The 25,018-nt window shown below is 37.0% G+C and overlaps 1 protein-coding gene and 1 long non-coding RNA gene across 8 annotated transcripts in view; one reads left to right on the forward strand and one right to left on the reverse strand.

The window, feature by feature from the left end:
• Positions 1-25,018, reverse strand: part of ADGRV1 (adhesion G protein-coupled receptor V1) — a 305,664-nt gene that overhangs the window by 163,923 nt on the left and 116,723 nt on the right. For all 7 annotated transcript variants that reach the window (XM_068175720.1, XM_068175721.1, XM_068175718.1 and 4 more), the window contains 17 exons: positions 24,235-24,414; positions 23,282-23,446; positions 21,923-22,040; positions 21,507-21,630; positions 20,246-20,384; positions 19,938-20,123; positions 19,448-19,680; positions 18,793-18,941; positions 18,501-18,699; positions 17,892-18,108; positions 16,568-16,807; positions 15,027-15,176; positions 13,716-14,189; positions 12,818-12,961; positions 11,428-11,599; positions 10,917-11,052; positions 8,469-9,316 (listed from right to left, as the gene is read on the reverse strand). In XM_068175720.1, coding sequence (XP_068031821.1) covers positions 8,469-9,316; positions 10,917-11,052; positions 11,428-11,599; positions 12,818-12,961; positions 13,716-14,189; positions 15,027-15,176; positions 16,568-16,807; positions 17,892-18,108; positions 18,501-18,699; positions 18,793-18,941; positions 19,448-19,680; positions 19,938-20,123; positions 20,246-20,384; positions 21,507-21,630; positions 21,923-22,040; positions 23,282-23,446; positions 24,235-24,414 — 3,874 coding nt within the window. The remainder of the gene's footprint in view (positions 1-8,468; positions 9,317-10,916; positions 11,053-11,427; positions 11,600-12,817; positions 12,962-13,715; positions 14,190-15,026; positions 15,177-16,567; positions 16,808-17,891; positions 18,109-18,500; positions 18,700-18,792; positions 18,942-19,447; positions 19,681-19,937; positions 20,124-20,245; positions 20,385-21,506; positions 21,631-21,922; positions 22,041-23,281; positions 23,447-24,234; positions 24,415-25,018) is intronic.
• The window catches only part of LOC137464407 (uncharacterized), a 234,906-nt gene continuing 211,771 nt past the window's right edge, over positions 1,884-25,018 (forward strand). The window contains exon 1 of the long non-coding RNA XR_010994217.1: positions 1,884-1,897. This is a non-coding gene — a long non-coding RNA (uncharacterized lncRNA). The remainder of the gene's footprint in view (positions 1,898-25,018) is intronic.

Raw genomic sequence — 25,018 nt, forward strand, 5'->3', positions numbered from 1 at the left:
TGTACAGCTGCTAAAACTCCAACCAGTCAGGTATCAAAAGCATGCTGTAAAGTACTATTTTGGGACACCTCAATTCTCTTAATATTTCTATTCTCACACTCTAGAATACAGTCTTATACTCTTACATGCTAGAATTTCAAATTTAGAATTTATAATTTTTAGGTTTTATTTTAGCCACTAGAATAATAACAACTATTTTGGAAGTAAATTCCTTATTAGAGTCCTGGCACCATTTCTGTATGCAAGCTTGCATTTTCAGCAGCATTCAACAAACTGACTGAATTCTGTGCCCCTTGACTTCAGGAGACGAAGTGTTACAGTAACTTCCAGGACAATCTCAAAAGCCTTGCTTACAATGCCCTTATGAGGCACTCAATCCAGCTATGTTTATGATAAATCTTAAAACATTATGTTTGAACAAAAATGGGCCTCAACATATAAAGTAGGTAATGTGATAAAGATGGGCTTCCAGTGATTTAACTTAAGCTTTCTTATTCATCCTATGCGTGATGTGGGTGAACCCATCCATTTTCATAGATTATTACATCAGCTTTTCTATATGTAGAAATAGTGAGCTGCAAAACCCATTTTTCTCAGGGGAATGCAAGTAACTTCAGAAAAACAGCAGTGGAAGATAAAAATTCCCAGTGATAATGAGGGGAAACTAATGTCTTCACAGTGCTCAATCGAATATTGCTTCTAAAAGATTTCTCCTTGCAGGCAGTGATGGCTTTACTCTAGAATTGAAAAGGCAATCTACTTCCACCCCACTACTTACTAAAAGTCTATAATAAGATGAACAGAAACTGTGTTTGCTTATGTGCATGCACAAATATTTAACCCTTCTCCTTAATACACTGTCTCATGTTCCAACTTTATGGAACTTTGTACTGTGGGTATAACTCTAGAGCACATTAACACACTTCTGTGGCATTCAGTGCAAGCTCAAATTCCAAAGTGTGTGTATACATATACTTCTGCAGTAAACCTGTGGGGGTCCAGTGGCCTGGGCTGGCCAGAGAACCAGTCATAGCCAGGATCAAGCTGAAGTCATGGAAAGCAACACCCTAAGTCTGGGGACATTGTTTCAAGTTAGGGTGACTTAAAGTATGTTCCAAGGGGATCATGGGAGTTACCATGCTAATATGGATTACACTGCTCTGTTATGATTGCTTATAATGTTGCCAGAATGTTCCATGTTAGTGTATATAAATAGGGATTGCCCCTTATTCAAGGTCTTAATGTTTGGCTGTATTCGGGAGCGCTCCTGTTACTGCGGCAGAACAATAAAGGACCCTCGGATTTTCCACCTGTCACCCGCTTTTCTTCCACACTGACCCGTTGCAATCATTGCCTGTCCTCGCAGAGGTGGGAATAGTGACATGACAGTTTATTGTAAAACGTAGGTGAAACTGGTGGGAAGAAATGATGGTGTCTCACTCTAGTTCAGAAGGTTGAATGATTTCTTTATTATAACTATACTGTAATACATTAATATACTATTTAAAACAAGATACCAAAACTACAAACCCACCTGTTCTAACTACTATATCTTAATAGCTCACAACTCATGACCCTCTTCTCAAGAGTCTAGACACAGGTGGATCTGATTGGCCATCAGGCTCAAGCAATCCTAACCAGAATCCAGTCATGCAATTACCCTAAGTAAACAATTCTCCAAACACATTCTACATGAGAAAAACAAGGAGCAGAAATAGAAATTGTTTTCTCTGTCTGTCTTCTGTTCTGCTCTATGAAAAAATCCTGAGAGAGAAAGAAATGTGTTTGCCACAACAGTTAACATGCATACCCAGGGAATTGGTTACTTCCATGGTAAATTCTACAGATAATGCACATGAAGAGAACGTGTTTCATATGATCTGGTTTTGTATATCATGTTGGTTGTTTCCTACACTCATCCAGAAGCACAGTTTAATCCTAGTTCTCAATACCCACACTGATTTCTTAAGACTATCTAAATACACAAAACTCTCAGTAATGCTGGATCTTACTTTCTTGATTAGACTAAACTGAGTTAGCCTAAAATTTGCTCCAGTGCCCAGCTTCTTTCTCAAACATAATCTCTATTGCAGATTAGATTGGTTTATATTCAGTTGGTAAGCCTGACAGGATATCTAAAAGCTAGGGGAAACCAGAGTTCTGGCAGTTCTGATGCTACTTTCTCACAGTAGCACAGTGACTGGAATAAAAACTCTTCCTTAGTGACTAAGTATGCTAATTCCTGTCCTCCATCCCCAGAAACAGAGGACAACTACACTGCAGGTATGAACTGCATAGTAGCAAAGAATGAAAAGAGAAACTGTTTACTCTGCTTTGTACAAACTCCATCCATTTGTAAAAAAGAAAGACCTAAATTAAAAATGCAAAGTATGTGAAATACATCTGACAGAATGCCAATATAATTCAGGTTAAAAGGGCCCTTTAACTCTCTAATCCAACACCCTTTTCAAAGCTGAATTACTTCTGAAACCAGACCAGATGTCTCAGAGGTTTGGGGCTTGAAAAAATTTCAGGGATGGAGAGACACCATGCAACCTCCCCAGGCAACCTGTGCCATTGGGTCTCTGTACTCAATAGAAAAAAATGCCCAGGCTAAGTCTCATTTTAGCTTATACTCACTGTCTCCCATCAACCACTGCTGCCATAATGCATGATTTAAATAACGGGTCAGTAAATTTTTATGTCTCTCCTCTTTTAGGTAATCTTATGGTCTCAGTAGGAACTATGTCTTCCTGTATTCAAATGTCCCATGACATTTTCTTTTTCAAAACCATGTTTCATAGTCTAAGTTAGGAAAAGGAAGAAAAACAAAAAACAGGTAAAACAAAAAATTAAAACAAGCTTAAAATATTCTGGATCTTGATAAAGCAAAGTACCTGAAGTGGCAAAATACAAATCATCTTGTCTTTACAAACAAACCAAGCAAAAAAAGGCAGTGATCTTTTTTGTGCCACAAAATGTCAAGAAGTGGTTAGTATTTACAGTTATAGAAAATATTTTGGTCTGAATGCAGCACTAGAGTACTGTAAGAAAGGATCATTTGTACAATGCTGTGAACAAGCCCAGAAGTTCTGTAACAGGTTCCTCTTGGACACTTCCATTTTCATACCATAAGTTAATTGGTGACTCTTCTCATAGTCACAGATCTGTACCATAAGGTACCCCACTTATTCTTTGAACTTGGAAGTCACATGTCTACTGAGATGGAAATCTCACATCCCAGGAGGAAGGGCTGGAAACAGGAAAATGGCAATAAAACAAATGAGCCTGCAATGCTACTCCATCTCTAATAAAAACAGTTATCGTCAGCTGTCACAGTACATCACAGTACAAGCAGGCTCATACTGGGCAATTAATTCAGATATAAATAAGAAACCCAGATGGTTTCATAAACTGGCCCCTGGGTTGACAGACAGGAACCTCAACCAATTACGTTCCATCCTAAGCTACAGACATCTCACTTTGTCCGGGAGCTCAGCCGTGTCCAGTCAAACTCTCTTTATAAAGAGGAGTTGAACCAATAAACTCTCTCTGATGCCACATGAACACTGGGTGTGTGGTCGTGTCTTTCTCCAACCCAACACACACGTGTTACATGTAGACCCCGTGACATAATGCGACTCGGCAATTTTCTGCGCTCAGAGCAGGGGACACTGAGTGGCATATTAACTGGAGAAAGCTGGTAAAGGCTACTAATGCAAACAGCATGATAGCTGGAGAAAGCTGGAGAGACAGTGGTATAGTGGTGGAATTACCATAGGCAACGGAAAACTGCTGCAAGATCCCGGTGGTAAACAGCAGAGTGTGCTATGTGGTTTCAAGCCCCATCTTTGTGGATTGGAATCACCGTTGGGACTATGAGGGCCTGGACTTCTGCACCAGAAGACCCTGTTCTGAAGGTACGGACTTCCTCTCTTAAAAAAAGAGGGATTAATTATAAGTGGGCTCTGCTAGCCCAGCTCACATGGTCCAAAAGCCATGAACTGGATGTGTCCAAAGGGACCTCATTAGACTTATCAAACTGGGAGCAGACTGGACGAAATATACTTGCAGCAGCCTCCATTGGTGATGACACAGCCATGGATGTTAAAAAGCCATGGAGGATCATGCTGGACTTATTAAAACAATTAAATAATGAGCCGGGAAGGAGGACAGGCAAAGCGAACACAGACCACTACAAAACTACCATAGGGAACTGAAAAGCCACCCCAGAGAGGGGCAATATGCCAACCGGGCGTTCTGCCTTTGCACAGAGCAATGGGGCCACCCCACACCAGGACATGCTGCCAGTGGGGTGTTCCCCTACAAGGAAAGGTGGCAGGGAGATGCCGCACTGCCAAGCTGAGCTAGGCGGCAGAGCAGTCATTTTTCTGTGGCCCACTGTGCCAGCACCAGACGGCCCCAGCCTCTGTGAGAACATGCCCTGCTGCAGTGGGACCGTGACTGGACACTGCGAAGCATCTGTGGTGAGCAGCACTGCCCTAGGGAGTGGAGGAATCCTAGCAAACTGAGAGAATCCATGGACTGCCCACACCGCAGCAGCTGACAATGCCCAGGGAGGTGACAAAACAGATTATGCAATCAAGTCACTTGGTGTAATGGAGTTTGCCATGGCCCCGGCAAGCTGTGCTGCTCTGGTGGTGCTGGGATGCTCCATGCTTACACAGAGCTGTTGCACTAGTTTGAGCTGCCCTGAGGCCACACCACAGACCTTTTTTTAGGCACCAGACCCCCACACAACTGTGTGAGGCTGCTGTCCCAGCTTAAGCTGTGCCATCATAATGGCTGAGCACCCCAGGACCATCCCACAGTGTTATCTGTTCCCTAGAGCCACCCTCTCACCGCCCGCAACAAGCTGGTGTGCAGAGATGGACTGTGCCACCACCTTGGGGGGGCACACAATGCCGCCCCACTCCGTGGGGCCAGAGCACATGGCGGTCACTCCAGCTTCACTCTGTGCTGCTATGTTATCACCCCCCACTACCGCATGCACACCAAGGCTGGCTCCTCCTGTGACCGAGTGGCCCAGCTCCAAAGCCACACTGGGAGGTGGGGCACCCCAGTCCAACCTCCATGAAGCACAGCTGTGCCTGAAAAAGTGGTGCTGGCCACATGGCACAGTCATCACTTGGTGGCAAAGAGCAGGCCACTCTCTCATCAAGCCCGGCAGAAATTCAGCAGCTCTCTGTGTGTGGGCAGTGAAGTGGCAAGCAAAGAAACTTAACAGCACCAGCCAAAGCAATACCAACAAAGGCAGTGACAAGCTCCTACACACATAACTCATAAGAGCCCCACAGCCGCCCTGCCTGCTACTGCTTTAACTCTACTAAGGTTCTTATACTCTACAGACTCTTAAAAACTGCTTCTAAATTAATGAGATCAGGCTAGTTTGATAGCCCCTCCCTCAGGAGGGAGGACTGCAACATTTACATGTGCTAAGGTTGAAACTGACTCATATAATGTAATTATGTTAACCGATTCTATCGATTCTATCTAAGGTTACAAATATGCACAACTGTTTGCTAAATATGTTCTAGAATTCATAGTACATTTGTTATTATTGTTTACATGTGCTGAAACCAAAATTAATAGGTCTCTGTTAGCCAATTCTGTTACAGTTACTAGGAAGGTATTACGTCTATGTTTCAAATATGGACAACTGTTTATTAAATATATCCTAGAATTTATAATACAAAATGTATTAATATTAATTATATACACAATTCAAGCAGCATACGAACTAGATCAAACTAAAAAACTCAAAGAATTTGTCCGTTCTAACATTCTAGGTCCATTAAAGCAAACGCAAAAATACTAACTTAGTAATGTCATAAGCAAATTTCAGTTGCAAAGTTTTTTAACTGAAAATTTGTCAGCTGTCATTTTAAAAGCTAAAAGTCATCTATTGAAGTCAATAACAAATTTCTAACTTCTAATAAAAGGAAGAAAAATATATTGCTTGCACAGTTACCATAATAACTGACAAAAATAAAAATGCCTATATTTAATTATTCGTAAGTTATTCATGTTAAAGAATTTTTGCAGTGGACATTAACAAAAGCTTTTTTTAAAAATATAATTAGGGAAAACCTTTCCCAACCAAGTTCTTGGCCCTGATCAAGCTCTGGCTGGTAAAGGAAATATATACTATCAAACACAGATGATTCTCTGCGAACTTTGCAAAAACTAAACTTTTTTCATTTGAGATAAACAAGGAAGCCTCGTCTGGAAGAGTTTCTTTTAAGTCCTCAATAAGAAAAAGAAGCCCCTCAGCAATAGCAGACTCTAGGTAATAGTAAAACATATACACAGTCGTAACTCTTACCTTATTAATGTTGTTCAAAAGTCCATGTTTTGCTCCTATTTTAGTTATTAAAACAAAGAAAAGGGGAAAAAGGTTGGGGTGAATGTACACCCCCCCCTTTAAGTCCTGGATGCTATCATGTTCTCATGTCTTTCAATCAAACATATACCAGTATTAGAAAAGACCAAAAAATCTAGTTAACTTAAATTACTTCTTATCACTACCATCATCCTGTGATGTTCAGCAGCTCAAACCCAAGGTAATAGTGAGAGACCTCACCAATGCACGCGGGGGTCCTTGAGAGCTTATTACCTAGGGACAGAGATATCAGAGCATTTCAACAGACAATGGGACACATTGGATACCTGTCAGATGCATCCAGCCTGCACTACATCCTGCTCAGAACAACAGGCAGCATCCTCCTGATGACCTCTCCACAGACATCACAGAGCCGCATAAGCAGAACAATTGATAACGTAACTCATGGAAATCTGGGACTCTTGAAGTGACAGTTCATAAAAGGGCTTCATTTGTTTACAAATCATTTTTTCCAGTTTACAAACTGTTTTTTTCTGTTTACAGATTGTTTTTCTAGTAGTTGGGTTTTCCTCTAGCAGTTCTAAGGATTAAATGGTTTATGGGTTAAATAGTTTCTTGTTTCTAGAGATAAGTTGTAACTTGTAACTTCTAAGAAAACATCCTGTGGCTATGTTAGCCTGAAAGAATATTAGTAGTGCTCACCTAACAGCTCCTACACATGCATGCTGCAGCTCCAGTGATACATTGCCTCATGCAAATTAACCCCATGCTGCCTCCTGTCACCTGGTTTGCAAAGGGCCTTTGCAGATGGGTGACTGATTCTAATTTGCAATTTCTAATAAAGAAAGAAAGGAGGAGTGTTGTGGTTTGAGTTGGTTTAGTCAGGGATTTTATCAATGTTAGTTAGACATGTTCCTCGTACCCCTATCTTTCCCTCACAGTGGTTTGCTCCAGGGTGTTTACCACAAGAGCTCACCTGTCAATCATCTCACTCCTCCCAGGGTTTCTCCTTACATGGTTCTGTCAATCAGGGGTTGTCACTCCCTGTTGGGGTGTCAACCTTGTAACCACTCCCTGCTTCTTCATGAAAATTCTGTGTAAATCACTCCACCTTCACATTCCTAGTTGTCCCAGAACGCTGTACCCACCTCTGTTAAATCACCATTGGTTGTGAAACCCTAGCTTGGTTTAACCCTATAGGGTGAGCCAGGTTTCCACCCTGTCCGCCCACCCCCTATTTAATCTGATGCAATCCATTGTTCATGGCCATTTTGCCTTAGAAAGATATGAGAGCCACTCTCTCAGACCACACATGGGGGAGTAAAAGTTCTCTGTTTCTCGGGCAAAGTGTCCTTCTCTCATCCCTTCGTTTCCTCTCTGCATCCAGCCACCAAAGCTGCTAACCCATGCCAGGATACTGCACAACCCCGGAGTACCTGTAAACGTAGCGGCTATGACCTCACAAAGAAGTTCTAGCCGGCGCTTTAGCTGCTTGAGATCGTAACGAGCAGAAACACCACAGAGGAGATGTCACAGTATGCCACAGTACATGCTGGCTTGTACTGAGCAATTAATTCAGATATAAATAAGAAACCCAGATTGTTTCATAAACCGGCCCGTGGTTGACATACTGGAACCTCAACTAACTACGTTCCATCCTCAGCTGCAAATATCTCACTTGTCCAGGAGCTGGGCCGTGTTAAAAGATCACACTAATGAGCTATCCAGTCAAACTCCCTTTATAAAGAGGGTTTGAACCATTAAATGCTCTCTGTTGCCACATGAACATCGGGTGTGTGGTCGTCTCTGTCTCTGACCCACCACAGGCGTGTTTTACTCAGCGTCCTCCCTTCATAAAGGACAAGAACAGAGATAAGCAGCACCTATAGATGTATTTTGAGTTACACTGCTAAGGGATGCTAAGTGGGATGCTTTGTGCATTAGATGCTTCCTCTCATCTGGAAAATGTTAGATTTGGGAAAAGAAGACTCTGCTTATTATCATATAGAATTCAAATTTTACACAGAAATTGCTATGAGAATATAAAGTTATTTACTGTTATTTAATTCAAATATATTTACTCACTTCCTGGGGAAATAATTACCTGCAATAATTACTATTGCAAAAGCAGCAAATCCATGTTCATCCTTTCCTTCCACAATCTGAGCTCCATATTCAGGATTTGAGAGAAAAACATAAAATGATTCCTGTCCTTCAGGCTCATCATCATCAAAAATTTTTATGGACACCTGGCTTTTAGTTTCTCCATCCAGCAAAGTCAGAGAGATTGTCTGTTCTTCAAAATCTTCTCCTTCCATTGCCCATGTGAAGTTTGATTTTCTATAAACACTTCCAAAAGGATACAAATCTACTCCACTCTGTGCACTCACTCCCCCAAAGGTTTTAACAGTAATTTTAATATCACCAGTAAATCCCTTTGTCCTTCGGATCTGAAGCACTGCTGTGTTGGAGGTATTGTTGTTTGTATCTTCTTCAACATAAATAAACTCTGGCCCCAAACTTAGTATTCCATGATGAATATCATTAGCCAGGATATTAACTGTTGCAACACTGAAAGCTGGATTCAAACGGGGACTCCAGTCAAGGTTCACAGGTTGAACATCCAGAATTTCCACAGAAGTCAAATTTACAAAAAAAAATTCTTCTATTTCAGACACAGTGTCATCAATTACTGATATTTCTATCACCGCATTTGTCTGAAAATGTAAAAACATAAGCTCTCCATTGTGGATGGGTATAAAGTCTTCAAGTGGTTTGGCACTTCCTGGAATGGTCTGATATGTCAGTTTAGTGAGATTACTTTGAAAACCAAACAATCTTTGGACACGTAGTCTGACTATCTGGACATCTTCTTCAACTGAAACTAATCTTGAGTTAAGATCAAATTGGAAGATCCCCATTGGCTCAATTTTAGCTGTCGTAAATCCTGATCTGAAACAGAAACAACATCACATTGAAAGAGAAATACAAATAATGAAAAGCATAACAATCAAGCATAATAATTTTCAGTGAGCAATCAATGATGGGTGTTAAGAAAGCAGATTAAAAAATGTGTAACAGTAGAGGGAAGAAATAGAAATCATACAAAGCAAAACATAAAGACCTTCCCTAAAAAATGCTTTTGTAATGTTTGAGCAGCCCTCCAGAGGCTTAATGCATCCTAAGTCAGAACAGGATACTGAATAAATGATACATAAAATATGGTCTTCCTGACAAAATGGAGAGGCAAAGGAAAGTAGATCTTCCTTCCATGGACATAATACAGGAATATAATATAGCCACTACAAGTAATACCAGTTTTAAACACTGAACAAACCTCCTGTACCAAGGGAAAGCTTTGAAGTAGAGAAATGCTTGCAGATCTACAGTTTTAGCCAGGAAGCTAGAGAAGGACAAGAATTTATTTTAGAATATACAGTAAGACTTTGAAATACTGCCTCTTTACAAAAATACCCAAAGTACTTTTTTTTTCAGATCTGAGTCTTGTTATCAATATCAATTTAAGCTTTACTTAGTTCATAATGAATATATTCCCTTCTCATTATAAAATATTAGACTGACTCTGCTAAATCTTGTGTCATCCCCTTCTCTCTAGAACTGAACCAGTATTTAATGCCAGAGGCTACCAAATGGCACAATTACAGTGAGTGGATTTGGCTAACAGATGAGACTCTTCCACCACTTAGGAAGCCAAAAAACCTTCTAAGTAATTGTGAGCTTTACATCTTGTGGGATGCAGTCTTAAGTTTTCTAGGAAAAGTTATTCTCATATAGTCAAGGTATTTGTCTTGAATAGTAAACATGTGCTTGAGGACTCAAGTCCATAGAATGGACAAACCTAGAAGAAAGAGTCAGTTTGAGGAACTTAGGCATCTAGTTCACTCCTGACTTCCTTCAGATTTGCCAGTTCAATTTTAACATGGTGACATTTCTCCCTACAGTGTCACTCTATGCCCATTTTTTATACATTTTCATCTTCAATAAGGAAGAGTGGAAATAGTTTGAAGAGCAGATAACAATTTAAGTGAGACAAAAAACTACACTGAATGTAATGTTTTAATTTTTCAGAATAAAAAGGGGGATAAATATAAATTTTTAGAGCAATTCTTTTTTCATTTGATTTCTTTTAAATAACAGTTGTCATCTAAGATCTTCTAAATATGGATTTTAAGGGACACTGAAAATTGACAGTTTATTTCATTCTTCAGCTTCCTGGTTAAAACTGTTGATCTTGGTTCTTCAACCTAACTGTCTTTTGAAACTGTCTCCATCATTCTAGGTATCTCAGATCCCAATGCCAGGAAACAGACTGGAACTGAAAAAAAGCCTCAGTTCCAGGCAGATCAGATCTGCAGTACTGACATTTGTTTCCATGTGAGACAAGACATAGAAATTTATAAAAAAATGAACTCCAATTTGCTAGCTACTTATAATTTAATAGGGATTTGTATGAGGTATATGCCTCTATCTCTATACATGTTATAATTCTTACAGCATCAGTGCAACTCAAAAGTGTAAATAATATCCTTACCTCAGGCGAGCCCCACCAGACACATTGCTGTGCACTGCTGTTAAAGTGATGGCAAATGTCTCAGATTTATTTAGGCTTGGAGTAGCCTGAAATGAAATTACTTTACTTTCCTCCCCAGAGGAAAATACAACAGTACCTGAAAGGAGAATGATTGAGACAGTCAAAATCGCTAAACAGGAATTCTATTTTTACCTGGGAAAAAACTGACATAGGGACATTAGTCACGATTCCACTCCACTGAGGTGAAGAAATCTTCATGATAAGGGTCTTTCCTATAGAAAGCTGTCCTTCAAGGACATAGCATTGTGTCTATGAAGAAAAGTTGTTTTTTTCTCATAAAGTATGTCCCTTACAGATAAAAATTGGATCACACAATTTCATTCTAATGACTTTTCATTAATAACAGAAACATGCAGAGGTGCAAATAACTGAAAGGTGTTATCATCACTTAGGCAGCTGTCAAAGCCGTTGTCCTTGTAGCTGTACATAACTTGTTGCAGCAATTACTCACCAAATGAAGGAGTTATTTTGCCTAGTTTAACAGTGTCAGTGACTAATTCTGGTGGGCATCCTGAAATCCAGCTAACTATTACAGAGCCATAAACTCCTCTTCTGGTTATGACAGCATGGCCTGTCCCTGCTACAACATTTGTAAGTCGTAATATCACAGATTCAAAGCCAACCTGTGGAAACATTGTAGATTTTATCAGAAAATGGAATAAAAATGGACAATAACATACGTGAAAGCATAGTACCTTTTGTAGAATGGACATCTTACAATAAGGATACATGCATATAGATAAATATACGTGCATGTATCTATGGACATATGAATATGATCTCTTGAAAGAGCTCATATGAGCTCTTTAATAATACTTGCAAATTTTAGATTTCTGGCAATTGGATTGCAGGGAAAAGGAACAAGTATGAGTGACATTTCAGTACTGAAAACAGTGAATACAATCTGTGTCTCTTGTTTAGAAGAAAAATAAATCAAGACTGCCCTCAGTGCTCACGGGTAATAACTGTACTACTCTCTTTCTACATATATACATATAATTAGGTCTAACATAAGTTATTAATTATGTATCCAGCGAAAAGTAAGTTGTTGCCTCATGACACTGTACACAAAATTATTCTTTCTACTGTGATCTACTTTTCGTTTTCTCTGAGCAGCAAATAGAAGATAATTTGTATATTCTAAAAGCAATGATAAATGGATATATGGTAGTATATGGTATACAATGGTAAACTGTATACAGAAAGACTATTTGACTTAAGTTTCATTGTAAATTAAAATCCACAACGATGCTTCAAGATAATTAAAATCATTAAATAAAAACTTAAATAAAATTTTAGTATTAAAACCTCATCATGCCTTTGCCTGACATAAAAAAAAGAGAATGGCAGCACATATACCATATCAATGTAGCCAAATTATCTTTTCTCACTCTCATACAAAATAGATAAATGGAAAATTTATCACTCAATGATTACCAAATTCACTGACATCTGCATTGACACCCAACATGTATTCCATCTCTTTTTGCACATAATACTGAGTACATGCTATTATCTGGTTTGGGGGTTGCCATACTTATAGAAACATTATCCGGATTTACTTATTTTCCTTTAAGTCTTAGAACTCCCCTTTCATGTAAATATTTACACTACTTGCATTTTATAGATGAAGAGGCCTTTTCCAATTGTATTAAAATGTTTCTGTAAGAATTTTTATCAGAGTAAGGAATAACACACAGTGCAAGTAATAACAGGAATGATCTCTTCCATCATATTGATTACAATGAAAACATCACTGAGTTCTTATAACAGGTCTCTTCTGCAGTGAAGTGTACCTTTCTTCTGTGATAGGAACATGACACCACAACCAGGCTACTGACCTGTGAATTGGCAGCTTCCTCAGGAATAAGCAGCACAGCAGACTTTGCTATTCCTAATATTTTAGGCACATCCTTGGCACTTCCCCTAACCAGGCTTACATTAGTCAGTTCCAGAGTAAAATTCAAGCCCAGTAAAATAAATGCCTTTGAGAGAGAGAATTAATTAAAAAGGTAGAAATTTAATTCCACTAAAAACGTATGATCCAACAGTGCAAAATAATTAACCAAGCAACCTGCAGATTCTTATTTGCTTACATGCAAAGCAGCATTTTCCAGATAAGTGTTTTTTTGATTATGTTTCTCAAAGAATTACAGTTAAGCCATCAATATTGTGAAAGTAATCTGCCAGCAGTTTGCTGGAATATGAGTTTGTAAAGCAACTATTGCCATTTTAAAAAGTTGTATCTCACACACTGGGCCTTGGTTTGATTTTAATCCTTAGGATTAAAAATATTTAAGATGGTTCTAAGAACATGTAAGAGTGGATGTAAGACTCTAATAATAATGACAAACAACATGGAAACACAGAAGACTGCAGGTACATTTATCTTCTTCTTCATCGGTCACAAATGACAGATCACTATTTATAATTCAAAGGAACTTAAGAAAGTATTTGCATTCATATAATAATAAGATATTGAACTCATAGTAACACAAAACAACAATGTAAGGAAACCTAAAATATTTGAACACATGCATAGCAATGATTTTGCAATTATTATCAGAATATTTGATGTTCAAATCCAGTTCTACTCCATAAAGAGGAAATTCGTAACACCAAAACTCTATTTTCTGCTTCTTCACAGTCGGTACTAGCGAGACTGTTTTATCTTATTTGTATTGTGATGAAACAAATGGAAACAACAGATATCATAGGAGCAAAAAGAGTAATACATACCTGGTTGCTTATTGGCACTCTTTTCACTTCAAAGCTGGCGCCATCCTTTATTGTGAGGAATCCCACCTCATTCTCAGGTTCAATTAGTACTTCGTCATGAAGGGATATGACACGGTACTCAACCATTACTTCTCCAAATGACCCAGCATGTCGAGTTACATTAATCTGAACATATCGATCCATGGCTTTTTCTACCAACACTGACTGCTGATCAGAGTACAGGGCGAACACCCCATAAGGATCATCATTTGCAAACACAGTGATCTTTGAAATTCCTTTCTCATGGTCTAAATCTGCTCCACCTTCCACTGAAATCAGCTGTACCTCATAGCTTTCATCCAGTTCTGGAACATCATCAGGTAACAGGTAGATAATTATCTCAGCTGTACTCTGCTGGTCAGCAATGACAACAGATCCCTCTGTCTCAAGAAAGTCACTTGTGATGTCAGATTCACTATGTATTTCCCAGTAAACCTGAAATTAGTGTAGAAAATGCAAAACATAAAAGAGAGAAAAATTACCTTCAAAGTCAGAAACTTGCAAATTCAGGATTCAGTATAGACAGGATATGGAACAGACTGCTTTTAAATGGGTAAAATAACAATTGTTTTGGGTATGCATAGGAAGAATATCCTATCACACAGAATATCTTTCAAAAGAGTGTGTTATTTCATTAACAGTCTCAAGAATATAAATATTTCCTTTTTCTAGCTTCAGAAGATTTATGTAAAACTATGTGGAATTTATGAACATTTTTCAAAAAGTATTTCTCTTTTCTCACCAAAACAACCTTGCTGTTTTTTGTTTCCAGTATTCCTCACATAAGAAAGGAATGAACTCTCATTAAACACAGCAGATGTTTCTATCAACTGATCAGTTTATTTTAAATTAAATTATTTCCTGTTAAAATACTGACTTCTAAACAACTTCAGGTAAAAACCAATGTGCATGATGGTTCAGAAAAGTCTGATTCTGTCTAAAAAAGTAAAGTGCGATGATATTAAAGACAACTCACTATGAAAGTATTGTCTCTTCGTTTTCCCATCAAAAGAAAGTGGGAGAGAAAAGAAAGTGAGAACAGTATGGCAGTATTGTTTTTCTTTTATTTTCCCTGACCAGGGAAGACTGAATTTTACTCTCCAAACCACAAGTACTAGGCCTAAGCCCTTCCTAAATTAAGTCCAAAAGACAACATTAAAAAAAAAATTGAGAAACAAGCAATTGAAAGGCACAGAATGAGATATTTTTCCATACATTGACACCAAGGACGATTTCAGATAACATTGTTTATTAGGAAAAGACTGAGAATACCGTTATGTTCCCCAGAATGCCTTGAATTCGCTTGACACACAGTGTAATATTTTGTGGCCCTTCATCTCCTGAGGGTTCTGCATAGTTACTCTCAATTAAGGATTCAGGAGCAAACTGTACAATTCCATTTGGATCACCAAACTTCTCTATCTGTAAAAAGGTAAACAAACATTTAAAAAACTAGAAATGTAGTGTGACTTGTATTCTTGCTCAAACTACTGAGATTTTCACTGCTAGATGCTACAGGAGCACATATCTCTTAAGTTCTAAAATCAGCAGAGAAAATTTTGAATGTCCCTTTTTCAGTTTTCAGTTCCCCTGTCCAAGAAGGAAAAGAATAGAGTTTTATTTAAAGTGCTACATCTGAATATTTTGATTCTAAAGCAGGAAATGCTCAGGCACCTTGCGCTAGTATACAGAAACTCTTCTAACACTATCAGTTTGTAAATTCAGCACTGTGGTAAAGAGAGCTCATCCACATCCATCTCCATGAGCCATTAGCTGCAAAAAGAATTTGGGGTAACATGACTTCCTGAAGGGGACTGTGGAAATACGAGCTAATTCCATCAACACCTTACAGACCAGATAATAAATAAAAATACAATTTCTAGGAGAGATTATTTTGAGGATTTCTTACTGCCACTTTATAAATACTTCTTTAGTTGCAGTATTCCTACAGCACTGATTTGTCTGTGATAACTCTCAAAAACACCTACATTTCTCTTGTACTGTGAGAAGTCAGATTTTCTCCCTTCCTCTGAAAAGATGTCAGGAGTGACAATATCCTACTTGCAACTGCTGAGGGGTTGGAGCTTGGTTCTGTGTGGGCGTGTCCATATCACTTTTATCTACCACACACACGATTGTTGGTGCAGGCCAAGTGATCCAGCATGGAGAGTTTGTCCATCATTGTTTTTCCACTGTCTCAGGGTTTGAGGAGGAGTGTGTATGAGGATGATTGGTTCATCATTGTTTTTCCTTTGCTCAGGGGAAAAAGACATTTTGTCTCTGTTTCAGTGGAGCTTTGGTGTTGAGCACCTTTTTGTGTGTAAATCACCCCCTCTATTGTATACCTTTGTCATTAATATTGTTGCTGTTACTGTTTGTTTTTCATTTCATCGGTGTTTTCAAGTAAATTTTTCTTATCTTGACTCAGAAACTCTGCTTTTTTGTCTCCCTCTCACAAGAGGAAGTAGGGGAAGGGAAGCAGTTGAGTGGTGTTTAATTTCCAGCTTGGTTTAAACCACAACAGATGACAAACATATTGATACATAGATATGTGGGCTCAATCCATGCTTTCTCTAAAGAGAACTATAGAAAACTGCAAATAGGAGAGCCAGCTCACTGTTTTTATTCCAGTTTTTACTGATAGATTCTCTGCCCTTTTTCTTTCAGAACTGAACATAATATACCAAAATAGTACAAAGGACAAAAAAGCCAAATTAATAAGTAATCATTGTGATTAATTTTTAAAAGCTTTGCAAGAATAAATACCAATATCAATAGAAATCTCTGAAGAAAGAGAAGCGATAGTAACTTACTATTAATGTAATGCTGTTTGCCTTAGAATCTATTTCTGTTTCACCTTTCCTAAGGCTCAGTCGAATAATGAAGGTTTCCTGAACTTCAACTTCTTCATGAGGATAGATTTGTAGATTAATTGTTCTCAGACCTCCTTCTCCTTCTTCAAAATAGAATGTTCCATTCACAGGGTCACCAATGTCACTATTCAGAGGAGACAAAATCTCTTCTGAATTGGGTCCCAAAATGTCCCAGTTAATCTGTGGAAGAGATCAGTTTCATATTTAGAGGGGTGATACATTGTAATAGCATCCCAAGGGGGGAAGTGACAGAGTACCAAAAGTACTTAGCTATGTTTAAATCTTTGCTATTAATACAGGATACAAAATAGCCATAATTAATCCTGTGGGGCAAAATATAGAAGCCTTTGTTAAAGTAAAAATGTCAATTTACAAATAAGAATTTTAAAGTGTCTATTAAATTCTAGATGTTAGTAATAGAAAAGAAACTGAGATTTCTTTAACATATAGCAAGAATTACTAGTGGCCAGTGTCTATTTCTCTTCTCTATCATGACTTCTTTTGGCAAAACTTCCAACATCAGTACTCATATCAAAACAATTTCCCTCTGAAGTGTGATGTCTAGTCTAAAAATGACAAATATTTTCTATCATAAAAGTTTTTAATCCTTCAGATTATGAAGAAAATTATGAGTCCTTCATATTTCTTCAGTCTGATTAAAAGCCACAGCATTTCCAGCAATTTCCTCAACTTAGATTGTTTTTAAGGAGTTTTTATTCAGGACTTGACAATTATTATTTTGTTAATTTAAGTGTTTTCTGCTTTTCTCCAATGACTTCTAGAAAAAGTCAAAGACTGAGGCAATTTTTATATATGGAGGAGTTCATGGCTTACAAGGCAAATTTTCCAATTATTTGACAAGACTGTGAAAGGCCCACCATGTTTTATATTTATATCTTCACTTTTTAAGTGGCCTGTATAGAGTAAAAAAATACTCTACAAAGCTCACAGCATGCAATTTCCTGTACTACTACTTAAACTAGTAGTAGTACATGGAGTTAACTATAATTTTCATAGGATTAGGAGCTAGATCAAAACAATGTACACAATACCATAATAAAAGAAGGGAAGGAGGAGAAGAAAGAAGATTTTAAATGGGTAACAACATTTTCTGTTATACTGCAGCTCTATGCAATTCATGGTTACTAAAATTCTGTACTTATACTATTAGATATCAGTCACTAAGAAAGCTCTCAAAGCAAAATGAAGGAGCTTTTTGACATAGTCACTGGAAAGCTTTCAGTCTTTTACAGGCAAGACCCACCTGTGCCTCCACCAACCGCCCAGTCCTTTCCACTACCAGGGACACTGTTGTGGTTGCACCAGGGTTGGGAAGAATAATTTGGCTTTGGTTGAGAAATCGGACCATGCCCTGGGAAGAGTCACTTTTTGCAATGGTGACCTGGCTCACCAGATGGAGCCCCAGGACAGCTCCACCAGTGGCTCCTGTCAGTTGGATTTCAAATTGCTCTGCAAATTCACTGCAAAGAAAAAAAAAAAAAAAGACATAAATATTTAATATATTATCATTTTGAAATTCTATCATTATTCTATTTTCCACTAGTGTTAAGTTAAACAAAAATATGGAAAAAATATTTTGTTCTTCATAGCAGTATTGTTGACACCATCATTTCTTATAATGTAATTAAAAATCGTGTTTGATTGCATACTATTTAACAGGAACTATGACACTGTAATATAACATCTTTTTTCCCCTTTAGGTGATTTTCTCCCTTAGGCTATTTTTATAGCTCTGCAGAAATTTGTTTTTAAATTACAGCTCAATACACACATATATGTAGATTTTTAGTGCATGCTAAAAAAGACTTTATCAAAAGTAAACTGGTGAATAAATATGTGAAAATTTCATTACCTTTCTTCATCATTTACAATAGAGATGTAAATAAAAGACTGGTTCTGTCCATGATAAAAAATTACAGTATTATTATGAATGATATAGTCGACACCATAAAGTGCAGAAATACTTCGAGAAAGAAAATCAGCTGTGACATTGCCGTAAGTTCCACACTTCCGCAAAACAGGAATCATGACTAATCCAGCATCCTCTTCCACTACAAAAATAATTGAGAAAAATTCATGTAATTTCAAAATTCATGCCATAGCCTTATCTTCCAAAAGATAGTGAGAACATAAGGTAAACTTACCTTGTAGAAGGACATGCTGTGGATCAAATTCTATGATACCTTCAGCATTGTCATTTTTTGCAATAGTGACCCATACTTTGGAGATATTTCCTATTATTGGGGGTTGATCCACTTGTAGACCATTCTCTCTTATAGTAAAATCAAATCCACTTGCAAGAACATTAAAAAAACAACATAAAAAAACATTTTAAACTCCTTGTGAAAGTATAAAGATGTGTGTGTGACAATTTTTGAATTACTGCACATAACTTTATTTTCTGACAGTTACCACTGAAGACTTTTTGTCACATTTCTTCATATTATTATATTTGCAAGAATTATATACTAGAAATGTGTATCTTTCATTTGTTTTTTCTCATTTCATCTTTTTAATGAAATTTCTTGCAACTTGGCAATTTGTATCTAATGTATGGATTTTAAGATTTAATAAACCTTAATCAGCAACATCTTTACCCTAATAAAGTTAAAATTATTGGGTTTAACATACCCCATTTTCTATTATGATTACAATTATAGCTGTCTTACAAAATTTTACAGTAAAACAGATGAAATGTCTAGCAGTGACTTTATTCAGGTAAATCAGAATTCAAATATAGTTTGTTTTTCTCATTTGTTTTTCTGCTTGTAAAAAAACAACTGGAAATTTTAACTTTACCTTCCTTGGAGTTCCACTTCAGTAATCATCAATGAAAAGTTTTCAGGACCTTCAGGAAAGTCATCATCATGAATTTCAATCAAAATAATTTTACTTTCCTCAGCTGGCTCAAACACCACTTCCCTTACTGTGGGAGTAAAATCCGTTCCTTCCTCTGCAGTCCCATTTATTATCTGAAAGCAAAGACGCACTCTGCCATAGGATCCCTTGGAACGCACAACAGTGATGTTAACCTGAGGGAAAGATAATATTTTCTTTTAAAAATGGCTTTGTTTTCTGTTACAGTTGCCTTTACAGGATGTTCTAAAGTCACCTTTTCAATGGTTCTGTCAGGTAACAACAATATGATATATCAAGTACAGAGTACATATAATTTAGCAGATAGCCACAGTCACTTAAAAGACTTTTCTTTCTGAAGTTGAACATAATTCTAGCAACAATACTGTTATCTATCAGTAATTTTATATAAGAAAGAATTTTAATCCAATACCCATTTTTCATCTTCTGTTGTTAGCAATAGTTCATGGGAGAATGTAAACTCTCCATATGGATAATCACTGGCGGCCATGGTAATATTTGCTGTGCTGCTAGATTCATTTATGAGTCCTCCATCACTGATTCTGGTTAGTTGAAACTGGTAGTTATGCTTCTCTTCAGGACAGTTGTCATCTACAGCCTACAGGAAAGAACCAACATCAGCTAAAAGGATTTAAAGCATTTCCAGAGAGAAAGATATAAATTTTAGCCAATATCCTAAGAAAATAAAAGAAAGTACTTGAAATTGCATCTCTCATATACCTGTATTAGAACAACTGCTGCAGACTGCCTATCTCGCATGGTCAAGGTCCCCGATACCTCAACAAATTCTGTCTGATGAGGAGGTGTTATATTCCAATATATTATGATCTCCCCAAAAATCCCTGGGCCACGTACCAGGCTGCAGGTAAGGACACAAACACAGATTTTATTTTTACCTTTAGTATTTAATATCCAATACAGAGATAGTATATCATACTGTTGTGCATGGAAGGAAAGTTATCAGCACTATGAAAGCCTGAGTTTTAATGTACTTAATCACTATTAGGAACATGAGAATTCCCTTTTCAGACATTTTCAGAACATCTCTGAAGTTCCCTTTTATTTTTTTGGGTTTGGAGGCATCTCCATCTGTATTTTTACCAAGACGTCTTTCAAGTTTCTTTCCACATGTAGCCCAAAGATAGGACCTGAAAACCGATTTCTCTTTGTCCCATTCTGCTTTTCCAGAGATAGATATGCCAAAATAGAAGGGAAGCTGGATGTCAGGGTAATGCCAGGGGCAATTTGATCTATAAGGCAGATGTAGAATACCATAATACTTCTTTGAGATTTTCTGTGATATGTTCTGTCTGCTACTTGTCTAAAATCCTATTAATAACATAATGCTTGGATAAGTCACAGTAAAGATTTGTCTGCACATTCTGCACATAACACAATCTTAAACTACTTCTTGCACAAAGCATTGTTTTGTCTTTTGGGCTTCTTGGGCCAGTACCAGAAGGTGTTCTCTGCTGCTTTATATTTGCTGGAAGCGTCATAATCTTTTTTTCCAATGCTTCTAAGAATCTAAAACTGTTCATTCTATTTTCAGTCGACTGAATAAAACAAATGCATCTTGTTTCCACCAAAACCCCCATTCTCATATTGTTTATGCTAAAATATAACAATTTGCTGAAATACTATTCAGGCACAAATCCTGAATCTAATTCTAGAAAGCACAAAGCACCTTCAAATGTCACATTTTCTTACCCCTTTCCTTTGATTATGATCCTCTTTCCTTTGGTGCATCATTGTTGTAAATAACTTGAAGAGAGAGAGGAATATTTGGACCTCCCCATTAATACTGGAAGGATACACTGTATTATACCCTTCCTTTAAACCAATCATCTAGTTTTTAAATAGTACTGATTATCGAAATTATGATAAAATGTAGTACTCAATAAATTGCCAAATGTGGAGTCTCATAGCTTTTGAATCCGGGCTGTTGCTCTTTCTTTGAAAAAATGAGAGATGTACCCACCTAATAAGAGCAGTTCCATTATAACTTCCTGAAGGTTCTCCAATTAAAACATGCTTGGATGAATGGGCTATCCCAACCACCCCAGAAGCTCCTTCATCTCCTATAATAGTGATGGTTGCAACACCTATGAAGAGAAAAATGATTCTCATGGTAAGTGAAAACTAAGCAATTTACCTTTGGTAAATTTTGTGATAAGAGTGGTTAAACATCAGCTTCTTAGAGGGCCTGTGGAACTCTCTTTGACTTCTTCAGGTAAGGAACTTCTCTGTCAGTCAGGGAAAATGACATTCAAAATTGCAACCAACTAGCTGCCCACAAAATACTTAAGCACTTCAGACTGAAACAATATGAACAGACTTAGAATAGATCTCATATATAATATCTAAAACCAGAAGATACTGAATTAACTCTTTTACCATTTACAGGGGATATCTCTGCATCACCAGTAGAGACTAGCTGAACGGTAAATGTTTCATTCCCCTCCAGCAGACCATCTTGTATTGCGTGTAAAATAATCAGTTTTTGAGACTCAGTCTGCATCATGTAAAGACCAGAAAGACATGGATATATATTAAATTAAATTAAACAAAATACAGTATTAAACCAAATTTTTTTTAACATATCAGATGTTAAGAATGCTTGACATATTCTTTAGTATTTTAAAATATCAGATATCTGATCTGGCTGAAGTTTCTTCTCACAGATTAATAACCAGTAAAAATTGTCTCTCAAACATTGCCAGCCACCCTAAAAATATTGTCACTATTTTCAACTAAATGAAGACTGAAATTCCTTTGAAATTATACTCACATAGATGTTTTTTAACTTAGAGGAAACTGCATATTCAATAGTACACACATATTCTAAAGGTTTAACACATTATTAAGTTTTGATACTTTAGTTGAATTTCTGCCTAGTCCACATTTTTGTCAGTGGGAAGTGGCAAACACATGGTATAAATTTAGTATACCATGCATACTCAGTTTTATGCTTATACTCAAGCATATATAAATGTTCAAGACAAAATGTCAAAGCCTACCAGTAGAAAAACAACAGCAAAACTTAGCCAAATCCTCATGATTTTACCAGGAAAAAAATCTATTTTTCAGCTGACTCACAGTAAAACAACCAGCATGCCTACTGATTTAAGGGAAAAAAAAGCTTATACTGAGAGAATATAGATTACGCTCTGTTAAAATACTTTTCTTCATTAAATATTTTGAGTTGACTGTAAAATATAAATATTAACATAATATCAGTATCCAATACTTAACTCTGACTTCAGAGTTGTAACCTGCCATGAAATATGAATTAAATAACACTGTCTAGTTTGAAAGCTATGAAGGTGCTTTTTTGGTTTTTTTTTTAATCTGCTTATTTTGAGCATTCATTTTTCTTTCTCACCCTTTCAATTCCAATTTTTCTTTTTAAGATGCTTGAAACTTTAGTGGAATAAGTGTTTCTGTAATCATTATTTTCATTCAGTAGATTTCAATTCCTCTTTCTTAATAGTAAAAACAGTGGAGATTTGAAGAGCTACCCTCCTGGTAATTACATTATGCTGCACTAAAAGAGCATGTCAGCTTTCCATTACATCTTGAAAGAAGTCTGAATACTTCTAACCCCACCAGTTCAAACTAACCTTTTTCTAGTGTATAATACTTAGTAACCCCCTACTTCTATCAATATGTAACGACAATCATACAAATATACACCAGTAGAACAAAGTATATATAAATCTAATAGTAAATAAGTTATTGCAATGTCTGAAATACCTCACTGAAATGAAGGGTACCATTTAGAGGAGTCAGATCATATCTGGCTGCTTCCTCGAGAATCCATAACACTGTAACTACTCCTCTTCCTCCCTGACTTCGACTTACATTCAGCAAAACAATTGCAGCAGAGTCATCAGGTGTCTGAGGTTCCTTCACAGTTATCTGATGGAGAAAGAGAAGGAGAATATGGGAAAGGCTGTATTGAAAAAGGCAAAAGCTGCATTGTTAATGTCAAATGACATGGATACATGTTTGAGATAAACAACAGAAAACATTATCAATGACAATTCTGAACAACAGGAGTGAAAATGGATAGAAATGTAACAGGAGTGAAAATGGATAGGAATGTAACAGGTGTAAGGATAGTCTTGAATTCTGGTAGCAAAGACTAGTCATTCATGTGATTTCTGTATGCACTATGATCCAAAACAATTACAGGCAATGTCCCCAGCAGGCTCAGCACCAGCAAAAGGGAGAGCAGAAGCACTGCAAGAACTAAGATGAGATATGCTTTGTAATTTCTTTCCAAATTTTACTTTCAGTAATGCAGATTGTTATACAGACCATCAAAAATCCTACCTAGGATGTCCTGAATTGTTAGTATAGTGAATTAAATTGATTCAGTCAAGCAGAAATGTATATTTATGCAGCAGCACTTTCAATGTTACTACCATCCTACACAGCTAGATGAAGACAAGCACTAATATGATTTCAATGAAATCACATCTTCCACTGCAGTGAAGGCAGTGGAAGAAGATGAAGTAGATGAAGTAGATGAAGTAGATGAAGTAGATGAAGTAGATGAAGTAGATGAAGACAAGCACTAATATGATTTCAATGAAATCACATCTTCCACTGCAGTGAAGGCTTGCAAAAATCAGCTATATGCTAGTGACACAAACCCACTCTCCAACTTTAGCAGAAATGAGTGCAGCCTAAATCAAACTCACATTCTTTTCTTCAAACCTGAATACCCCAACAGGAGAATCATTTGGTGGAATAGCGACAGTTACCAGGGTGTCATTCCCAAGTCTTGCACCACCTGTTACCCTCACCAGGGCAATTTCGAATATCTCAAGGAATTCAACTTCACTGTCATCTATTATTGTAATTTCTATTTCTCCTGTAGCCTGTAGAAATGTTAAAAAGAAAAAAAAAAGCAACAAAGCTTTATTTATAATATTCTGTGAATTATTTGAAAAAAAAATTAAATTGGCAAATTGTATCTAGTAATCTACAATGCTCACTTGTTCATTTTTCTTCTTATGCTTGTATATTTATAATAAGAAGATATAATTTCAGTAGTGGTTTTAAGTCCATCAATGAAAATCTTGTTTCTTAAAACCAGCAGAATTGCTCTGCTTTGATACTCAGTAGAAAGTGAACGTTGACAATATTGTCAATATTCAGTCAAAATTCTGCACACTATGTATATCCTTCCCTTTGTGAAAGACCACTTATATTCACTTAAAATCAAAATCCCTTGTGTACAATAAGTATTCTCAGGTGCAGCATAAAATTTAAAACTATGTGTAGAACACAGATAAGAAAACATATAGGTTTATTCTGAGAATTGATAGTGAAGATGGATTTTGCTACAAATTTTCAATGTAAGAGGGTTTATTATTAGAAGTTATGTCCTCACTTGCCAAATTATTTGGTCAATGGTTTTGAATATTCTGGTTTTCTATGTTAAAAAAATGAAGCTGGGAGAATTATTCATATATATGGGGC

Source organism: Anomalospiza imberbis, chromosome Z (assembly GCF_031753505.1).
Source record: "Anomalospiza imberbis isolate Cuckoo-Finch-1a 21T00152 chromosome Z, ASM3175350v1, whole genome shotgun sequence".
Classification (NCBI taxonomy): Eukaryota; Metazoa; Chordata; class Aves; order Passeriformes; family Viduidae; genus Anomalospiza; species Anomalospiza imberbis.